The 10298-nt window shown below is 50.9% G+C and overlaps 1 protein-coding gene across 1 annotated transcript in view; it reads left to right on the top strand.

Moving 5' to 3' along the window:
* The first annotated feature begins 913 nt into the window (after window positions 1–913).
* Window positions 914–10298, top strand: part of LOC142469045 (sulfotransferase 1B1-like) — a 31452-nt gene continuing 22067 nt past the window's right edge. The window contains exons 1-4 of the mRNA XM_075575894.1: window positions 914–1062; window positions 1675–1855; window positions 4208–4336; window positions 7870–7967. Coding sequence (XP_075432009.1) covers window positions 1699–1855; window positions 4208–4336; window positions 7870–7967 — 384 coding nt within the window. The 5' untranslated portion in view covers window positions 914–1062; window positions 1675–1698. The remainder of the gene's footprint in view (window positions 1063–1674; window positions 1856–4207; window positions 4337–7869; window positions 7968–10298) is intronic.

The following is a 10298-nucleotide window of genomic DNA, read 5'->3' as shown; positions in this document are numbered from 1 at the left end:
TCTATGATTTGGGCTGGTGAATCGCTGGGTTAATCATGCAGTTAGAGAGAACTGGATCACAAGTGTATATATACTCCAGAGTGGAGCGGATTTTGTTTGCTGATTTACATGTTTGCTGTGTTTAAAGCAACAGGCGCAATAAAGCCTTATTTTAATTTCACCTTAAAACAGTCTCCATTGCATACCTCTGAACACGCCTCTTACACTCACCTGTTCTTTGTTGATTTTGACTCACCACTAAGATTGTGCAAGCTATTTCATGATGTGCTTTTTGTATATGCTCATGCAGTGTCAATTCACCTGAGTATGTTTGATTTCCGATACAGGTGTTCCATTTCTGTAGTGTATTTTTAGTACCTAATATCTGCTTTAAGAAACTATGCTGTAGTTGGGCTTGGGACCAGGCAATAGACACATATAGATTTTGTCACCCACCCCTGCTGATGTACCTTTAAATTTCCATTTCAGAAAGGAATTCAGAAAGTATTAGTCGTTACCTACACTGGCGACACACTTTATTCGAGCTCGGCTAGTCCCACGAATTCGGGTATACCCGGGTGTATTGAGGTTTGTGACTGTTTTCTGCCCGAGTGCATTGAGGTATTTTCCAGGCAGGGATTGAAGCATTTTATTGCCGCTGGCTGCAATACTGCACAGTATATATATATATATATACTGCATTACAATTCATGAATTTATGCCATCTGGTAGACACGCGAAGCATTGCAGCCTATTAAATCCTAATCATTATCATTTAACAGATCAGCCGCCCGTCAGCCAGGCATGAACCCAGGCTGGGAAGGCAAACGCAACGGGGCTTGTCAGAGGTGAGGAGCGGCGCATTCCATGTATCTGCCAGGTACATACTGGGTATTTGCTCGAATAAAGTGTGTCGGTGCAGTACTGTACGTCATGTTCCACCGATTTGTGTCCTGAGAGCTTTTCTGTATTCTGCTTTTGGACTCTTGATCTTGGCAGGTTCAATCTGTTATGAGAAAAAGTTATTTAAACTCTTGATTGAGCCTGTTTGTGCATTTGTGCTTTGGAGAACAGGACAGATTGGTAAGTATAGAACACTTTGTAAATGTGAGGAAAATAAGGGGGGTTTCGACACCAGCAAGGACCTAGAGGAGGGAGATTTTGGGATATCAGACTTAAAATTAAAAAGTGTTGACAGTATTCTGAAGTGCAACAGTCGTACTGCGTTACAATCTGAGAGCGCTGGTTCCAAAAATTAAATTAAACTATTTTGCATTGAGTAAGAGTCACACTACATGTTAAGACTTCACATAAAGTCTACCTGACAAAGTTTCTCCATGTTTATTCCTATAATCAAGATAATATTAAACATGCAACCTTATAGTGGTGCAGGGCATTACTATTGACTCTGAACTCAATTTGAGTTATATCTTAAAGGATCAATTAAGACCTAACGGAATATATCCGTCAATCCCGTCACAGAGCCAAGTGCTGCAAATCCCTCAGGTAGCGACGTGGTTAGAAACAGGTCTCCTTTTATTAACTTCACGGGGGTCCTCAGGCCACATCACTATATGATTTCTGCTGCATTACAAGGAGCTATGAAAGAAAATCGATTAGAGACGTTAAGACGTATTCAACCTCACTATGCAGCCGAGTTTCTTAATCCTAAAACGTTTGTAAATGTTCCTATAGTTCTGTATTTAGCAGCTGGACAAAATGGAAAAGATTGAGCTACCTGAGGAGTATCCACGTAAAGAGTGGAAGATCATGCAGGGAGTTCACATGACGCAGGCATGTGTGGACAACTGGGAGAATGTCGACGTGTTTCAGGTCAGGTCAGACGACCTCTTCATAGCCTCCTATCCTAAATCTGGTGAGTTCCTTTTATTACTCTTTAAAGATGTTTGGGAAGTTTATTAAGTGTAGTAATACTCCAAAACAATATCTGAAAATACATGATAGTTATCTTTCTTTTACAAGTCCTTCAACTCCTGGGTCTCTGTATCCTTTTGTGAAGCAATTTGTGTTATGTCTTTTATCCGTATTGTGACTAAAGAGTTAAAAGGACGAGTGATAGAAACACAAGGCTTTAATATATCGGAACTGTGCAGTGGATTGTTTTTGTGACACTTAACATGCGAGTTCTAAAGTTGTGTTGTTTTTTTTTATTATCACAGCTATTTCTATATAAATTATCTTAAGCAAATAGGCCCATATTTACTAAGCAGTGCTTTTCTGTAAGACCCCTTTCAAATGCATGGGCCATAAGCTTTCTTCCATTTCGGGAAATTGTCAAATGGTATAACACTTTTTAGTAAATATAGGCCACGGTGCTTTCCATTGACAAAAAATAATCTAATGATATAGTATGTTTTGCCAGTTGAACATAAGATATTGGTTCCTTAAAAAAAACAGAGGCGTAGAAATATTTTTAAATATGTTTTTATACTTTAATGTTTTTTTATGGTACTAAATACAGATAAGACTGTTTGTGGGACCTTGTGTTTACAATGAAATTGTCCATCTTCATGTTTCCTAACATATTTTACTTTGTTCTTTTTAGATAGAGCTCAGAGATACACATTTAGAGAAATAAGTATTGGATAAGATTGGAATTTCCTAGGGCCCATTACAATAAACCCATGTTCACTTTTCATAGGCGGTAACTGCTGGAGCAGGGTCGTGGGGGGGAGCACGTCAGCGTATCATACCTTACTGGAGTGGGCTTGGGGGTGGAGCGCGTCAGCCCTGCACTGGAGTGGGCTTGGGGGGGGTGCGCTCCTTCCCTACCAAGGAAGGGAAGGGAAGTTGAGGGGGCCGTCGCGGGCCCCACATGGAGCGGGTTGGTTGGTTGGTTGAATGACGGTTTGAATGACGGTGGGTGGGTGGTTGAATGACGGTGGGTGGGTGTTTGAATGACGGTGGGTGGGTGGGTGGTTGAATGACTGCTTGAATGATGGTGGGTGGGTGGGTGGGTCAATGTTGACTGTGGGTGGGTGGGTGAATGACGGTGGGTGGGTGAATGGGAGACAGTGACTGGGTGGATGACAGTGATTGGGTGGGTAGGTGGATGACGGTGGGTGGATGACGGTGACTGGGTGGGTGGATGACGGTGACTGGGTGGGTGGATGACGGTGACTGGGTGGGTGGATGACGGTGACTGGGTGGGTGGATGACGGACTGGGTGGGTGGATGACGGTGACTGGGTTGGTGGGTGGCTGGATGACAGTGACTTTGGATGATAGTGACTTGGATGACAGTGACTGGGTGTGTGGGTAGATGACAGTGACTTGGGAGACACTGACTGGGTGGGTGGGAGACAGTGACTGGGTGACAGTGACTGGGTGCGTGGGTGACAGTGACTGGGTGGGTGACAGTGCCAGGTAACAGTGACTAGGTGGGTGACAGTGACTGGGTGGGTGGGAGACTGACTGGGTGACAGTGTGACAGTGACTGGGTGGGTGACAATGACAGGGTGGGTGACAATGACTGGGTGGGTGACTGGGAGGGTGACAGTGACTTACCTTGACCGGTTGGGTGCAGCTTGCCGCCGGACTCTTTCCTCTCCTGCCCCCGATATCCCCGCGGCAGCTGCCCGGGAGGGGAGGTGGGTTTGGGGGCGCGTGAGGTGGGCTCGGGGGGGGGGCGGGGGACACGGGAGGTGGGCTCGGGGGGAGCGCGGGAAGCTGGCCGCGGGGAGAAGCGGGGTGAAGCAGGCCGCAGGAGGAGCTGGTACTTCCCCCTCTGTCCCACGTTGAGTGGAGGGGGGGGGGGGGCGCCGCAGGAGGAGCTGGTACTTCCCCCTCCATCCCACGTTGAGTGGAGGGGGGGAGGGGTCGCCGCAGGAGGAGCTGGTACTTCCCCCTCCGTCCCACGTTGAGAGCGGGGGGGAGCGGGCCCTGCGCATGCGCGCCGAGATCGCGGGGGAATCGCCGCCATTTTTTTAAAACTTTTTTTTAAATTTATATAATTAACTGGCGCCCGGTCGCGCAGGTGGGTCGGCCGCCGGGCCCCCCTGACCCACGGGGCCCGGGACGCCAGTGCCCTTCCTCCCCCCGCTGTTGGCGGCCCTGACTACCTTTATAGGTTACCATACCTTGAACTAATCAAAACTAAATATTTTACCAACTGTATTCCCCATACTGTACCTGTAATATAGAAAATATTACTGCTAATGATTTTGTTTTGTCTTTGTCATAATTAATTGACTGTCTTTATATTTCAGGCACCACCTGGATCAGTGAAATTGTGGACATGATCCTCAACAATGGGGATGTGGAAAAATGTAAACGAGATTCAATTCACAATAGAGTTGTTATGTTGGAATTAGCTGGAATAAAAACGATGCTCCCAGGTAAGTACCAGTTAAACATTCATACAGTATGTAATGTGGAGATTTGTATTAGGAGGGACCTTTACATATTCTAAGGATGTGCATGGCAATTATTAGAAGGAATAATAAAATAGTAAATCAGAAGAGAATCAAAAGAAACATCTGGAGAATATGCCATAGTTAAGAGATTACACATTAAACAATGTAAAAATAGAAGAAGCACACACAAGGCTAATGTAGAGTTAAAGAAACTTCAAACTGTATTTAAATCATCTATATATATAAGTCTCAAATAATGTTTGTGTGTGTATGTCAGCTGGACAGCTCATTGGCCTGCGGGCCAGGCAGGGAGAAGAAACACACGCACACTCACAGCCTCTTCACACCGTGACCGCGTGCGCCTCTGACCAACACCACACACACACACTCCGCCCCCCCCCCCTCCCGGTGGCCGTCACTCTCCCCCGTCAGCTGGACCGCAGCTCACCTTCCCCCCTCCCGGTGGCCATCACTCTCCCCCGTCACCCGGACAGGCCCCGCACCTTCCCCCCTCCCGGCGGCCGTCACTCTCCCCCGTCACCCGGACCGCAGCTCACCTTCCCCCCTCCCGGGGGCCGTCACTCTCCCCTGTCACCCGGACAGGCCCTGCACCTTCCCCCCCTCCCGGTGGCCGTCACTCTCCCCCGTCACCCGGACAGGCCCCGCACCTTCCCCTCCCGGTGGCCGTCACTCTCCCCCCTCAGATGGACAGGCCCCGCACCTTCCCTGGTGCACGTTTCCCGCTGGCTCACGCTCACAGGTGCAGAGAGGGGGCGCGTGCGCAGCGCTCCCTGGACGGGAGGAGGGAGAGCAGAGAAGGGCTAGGCGCGCGACAATCGGAGGAGCGCGGGAGAGAGGAGCGGTGCTGTGAGTTCTGTAACACGGGAGGGGGCTTTGTGTGTGCGTGGGGAGAGGGGGGGACAGTGTGTGTGGGACACCGTGTGTGTGTGGGGGGGGGGGAGGAGGGGGGGACAGTGTGTGTGGGGGGGAGGGGGGGACAGTGTGTGTGTGGGGGAGGGGGGACAGTGTGTGTGTGGGGGAGGGGGGGACAGTGTGTGTGTGGGGGAGGGGGGGACAGTGTGTGTGGGGGAGGAGGAGGACAGTGTGTGTGGGGGAGGGGGGGACAGTGTGTGTGTGTGGGGGAGGGGGGACAGTGTGTGTGTGGGGGAGGGGGGGACAGTGTGTGTGTGGGGGAGGGGGGGACAGTGTGTGTGGGGGAGGGGGGGGACAGTGTGTGTGGGGGAGGGGGGGACAGTGTGGGAGGGAGGGGGGGACAGTGTGGGAGGGAGGGGGGGACAGTGTGTGGGTGAGGGGGGGACAGTGTGTGGGGGGGTACAGTGTGTGTGTGTGGGGGGGGGCTGTGTGTGTGTGTGGGGGGAGGGAGTGTGTGTGGGGGAGGGGGGGACAGTGTGTGTGTGGGGGAGGGGGGACAGTGTGTGTGGGGGAGGGGGGGACAGTGTGTGTGTGGGGGAGGGGGGGACAGTGTGTGTGTGGGGGAGGGGGGGACAGTGTGTGTGGGGGTGGGGGGGCAGTGTGTGTGTGGGGGAGGGGGGGACAGTGTGTGTGTGGGGGAGGGGGGGACAGTGTGTGTGTAAGGGAGGGGGGGGCAGTGTGTGTGGGGGAGGGGGGGACAGTGTGTGTGGGGGAGGGGGGGACAGTGTGTGGGGGGACACAGTGTGTGTGTGTGGGGGGGGCTTTGTGTGTGTGGGGGGGAGGGGGGGACAGTGTGTGTGGGGGGACACAGTGTGTGTGTGGGGGGGGGGGACAGTGTGTGGGGGAGGGGGACACAGTGTGTGTGGGGCAGGGGGGGACAGTGTGTGTGGGGGACACAGTGTGTGTGTGTGTGGGGGGGGGCTGTGTGTGTGTGGGGACGTGGGGGGACAGTGTGTGGGGGAGGGGCGGACCGTGTGGGTGGGGGAGGGGGGACACAGTGTGTGGGGGGGGGGCACTGTGTGTGTGTGGGGGGACACACAGTGTGTGTGTGTGGGGGGGGACACAGTGTGTGTGTGTGGGATGATGACAGTGTGTGTGTGTGGGGGGGGGGCAGTGTGTGTGTGCGGGGGCAGTGTGTGTGTGTGTGGGAGGGGGGCAGTGTGTGTGTGTGTGTGTGTGTGTGCGGGGGCAGTGTGTGTGTGTGGGAGGGGGGCAGTGTGTGTGGGGGGGGCAGTGTGTGTGTGTGTGTGTGTGTGTGGGGGGGGGGGGCAGTGTGTGTGTGGGGGGGGCAGTGTGTGGGGGGGGGCAGTGTGTGTGTGGGGGGGGGGCAGTGTGTGTGTGGGGGGGGGGCAGTGTGTGTGTGTGGGGTGGCAGTGTGTGGGGGGGGGTAGTGTGTGTGGGGGGGGGCAGTGTGTGTGTGGGGGGGCAGTGTGTGTGTGTGTGGGGGGGGGGGCAGTGTGTGTGTGTGTGGGGGAGGCAGTGTGTGTGTGGCTGTGTGTGTGGGGGCAGTGTGTGTGTGTGGGGGCAGTGTGTGGGGGGGGCAGTGTGTGTGTGGGGGGGGCAGTGTGTGTGTGGGGGGGGCAGTGTGTGGGGGGGGGGGGCAGTGTGTGGGGGGGGGGCAGTGTGTGGGGGGGGGCAGTGTGTGGGGGGGGGGCAGTGTGTGTGGGGGGGCAGTGTGTGGGGGGTGGGGGCAGTGTGTGGGGGGAGCAGTGTGTGTGTGGGGGGGGCAGTGTGTGGGGGGGGGCAGTGTGTGTGTGGGGGGCAGTGTGTGTGTGTGGGGGGGTGTGGGGGGACGACGACAGTGTGTGTGTGTGGGGGGGGGACGACGACAGTGTGTGTGGGGGACGACAGTGTGTGTGTATGTGGGGGGGGGCAGTGTGTGTGTGTGGGGGGGCAGTGTGTGTGTGTGGGGGGTTGGCAGTGTGTGTGTGGGGGGGCAGTGTGTGTGGGGGGGGCAGTGTGTATGTGGGGGGGGGCAATGTGTGTGTGTGTGTGTGGGGGGGCAGTGTGTGGGGGGACTACAGTGTGTGTGTGGGGGGACGACGACAGTGTGTGTGTGTGTGGGGGACGACAGTGTGTGTGTGTGGGGGGGACGACAGTGTGTGTGTGTGGGGGGGACGACAGTGTGTGTGTATGTGGGGGGGCAGTGTGTGTGGGGGGGGGGCAGTGTGTGTGTGGGGGGGGGAGTCTATATAGTTGTTATGGAAATCCTTTTAGGAAGTGTGGGATGAGACTCATTTAAATACTGTATACTCTGCATACCCATTAGTATTTCTCCCAGCCAGGTACCTCAGGTGCACTTCTTTTTCAGCACAGGCATGTCATATATATATGTATATACACATACACCCACACGCAAACACACCTGGAAACACTACTGAATTGAATGTTTCCCCTCTCCCCAATCCGTCTTGTTTTTAATGACGGATTTTAATGAATCTGCTCGGCTTTTTAAAAACCAAATCCGCAGATGAAATTCCGGGAAACAAACTTGTTCGCCCGTCTCTACTAATAAGATCAGTAATCTACGCTATCTTATTTCTTAGAATAATGAAAAGTAACTTTCAAATTGCAATTCATAGGTACAGAATTGCTGTCTAAAATGCCATCACCGAGACTAATCAAGACACATCTTCCCATCCAGCTCCTTCCCAAATCGTTTTGGGAGAACAATTGTAAGGTAAACACCATTTGAATAGTACCAATGCATTTTATCGTTAGGTTTTATTGTTTTTCCCCCATTTAGATTAGAGAGAGAGGTTTGAACATATAATGAGGGCAAGAGGAGAGGGCATCAGTAGCAATTTTTATATCAGTTTAAGTTTAGGCTTTTCACTTACAATATTGAAAGCTTGTAAAATATAATAATAATAATAGCATGTTCTTGTATAGCGCTGCTAGTTTTACGTAGCACTTTACAGAGACATTTTGCAGGCACAGGTCCCTGCCCTGTGGAGCTGACAATCTATGTTTTTGGTGCCTGAGGCACAGGGAGATAAAGAGACTTGCCCAAGGTCACAAGGAACTGACACCGGGAATTGAACACGGTACTCACTGAGCCGCTCCTACTCTCCAAAATATGCACTAGTTGGCTATCTGTACAGCATTGTCTGTCTGTGAGTAGTTTACTAGCTATGCACTTCTTTAAAATCAGGCTGTCCTGACAAAGTTGTGTAATACAGCAGACATATGCTTATAGGGGCCCATGTTAAAAGGGACCAGAAGCACAAGTGACACACTGTGAGGTCTCATTTGCTTGTCATTACCCAGAATCCCTGGCTGCAGTGGAAGCATTGTTTGCTACGAGATAATGGGAAAGGCAGGGCGGCCGACCTGTCTGAGACGTGCGAATGTGCTCACAAGTGGTATTTTTATTTTCTGTACACGCTTTCCTTTTGATATACTAAGTGTGAGAGTGGGTCTGTGCCTGTGCAAACTCTTGTTAAACACATAGGGACATCGGACAACAGGGAGTAGCCAGAGGAAATAAAACCTTTCCCCAAATCACAGCTCACTGTGTTTACAAACAAACTTGATTATTATTTTTACCAAAAGCTGACATCTATAAGTAGTTTTAAAGGCATCAATCACCCAGATTTAACCCCTTAAACATGTTGCTGGAAGTAAAACAAAACATTTTTGCAACTTTACTGTATGCTTTTCCAATCATAAAGATAAGAACTAAGTGATAACCACTGGCAATGTTGGAATATATTGTTATTGGTACTGATTATAGACATTGACATCTAATATATATATATATTGTAACGGATTTTCTGGCCTAGCCTGACCCACCCAATCTCACATTGGCCCCTGTGGTCTAACCAGTCCCCATTACAGTGTAGTGTCTGGTGGTGCACCTGTTGGCAACATGACTCCTGAGTCTCCCGCATGATGGTGTGTGGGGATTGCCCGCCCAGACAGGCAGCTGAGGTAGTGTGCTTGAGTCCTACCTATATCCAGTGCAGTGCCTCCACCTCATCAGGATCCCAGCGTCTGCTTGTGGATGGTCCTGGTGAGGAACTCCTCTGTGGTGCACTCCTCGGTGTAATCACTCCACACTTACACACGAGGGTATGATTTAACAAGAGCATCTTTGTTGACTTGCGGCGGGCCAGCTGCCCCTCACAGTGGTTGTACTTAGCCCCTCATGTCCACCGCACTTCCCTTTGAAATGTGTCCTTTACCCAATTGGTGGATTCCCTATCTCCCCTCAGGGAGATAGTCCCTGTGCCAGATACCTGGTCACAGTCTTATAAGCTGTCTCCTCCCAAGCCTGCACTCAGACTTGCTCCTTGTCTCATAACTTCTTACATAATCTTCCAACAGCTTAGCAACCTGGAACTCAACCACACCAACACCTCCAACAGACTAACTTTTAAGCAGTGCTGTGCCTTATGTATCCTCTGGGGGCTGGCACAATTCTGACATCACTAATCATGGATTCAGAGCATGTGACCACTCCCATCCATACATAGGGCACCTCACCAGGGTGTGAGGGCAAACCTCCATAATTACTGCTGGCATGCCCATAACTTACCAGGCCTTACTGTCAGCAGGAGAGATGACTGTAAGCCATTTTACAGCATGGCTACAATATATATATATATATATATATATATATATATATATATATATATATATATATATATATATATATATATATATATATATATATATATATATATATATATATATATATAGCCTGGCCTTCGGCAGCTATTGCTAATTCTGGGCCTTCCCTCTGTCAGTCCTGTTAGAACAGGCAGTGGAAAGGTTAATTCCTTCAGTTGGCCTGTTTGTGAGTTTCAGCTCTGAAGTATTGTAGCAATATTCAGAGGCGGGCCTAAGCAACCTTTGAGCATGTTAATCCAAAGGGTGGATATGGGTTGGAACACCCCCTGATATGTGTGTGAGCCAATCGGTATCCAGCTTTGAGTTGTAATGATTCAAAGTTAGAGACACTCCCTGAGGATATTCAAATTGAGACGTCTCCAAAAGTATAGTATGT

The sequence above is a fragment of the Ascaphus truei genome, chromosome 18 (assembly GCF_040206685.1).
Source record: "Ascaphus truei isolate aAscTru1 chromosome 18, aAscTru1.hap1, whole genome shotgun sequence".
In the NCBI taxonomy this organism is placed as follows: domain Eukaryota; kingdom Metazoa; phylum Chordata; class Amphibia; order Anura; family Ascaphidae; genus Ascaphus; species Ascaphus truei.
This window is presented reverse-complemented; position numbering and strand designations above follow the sequence as displayed.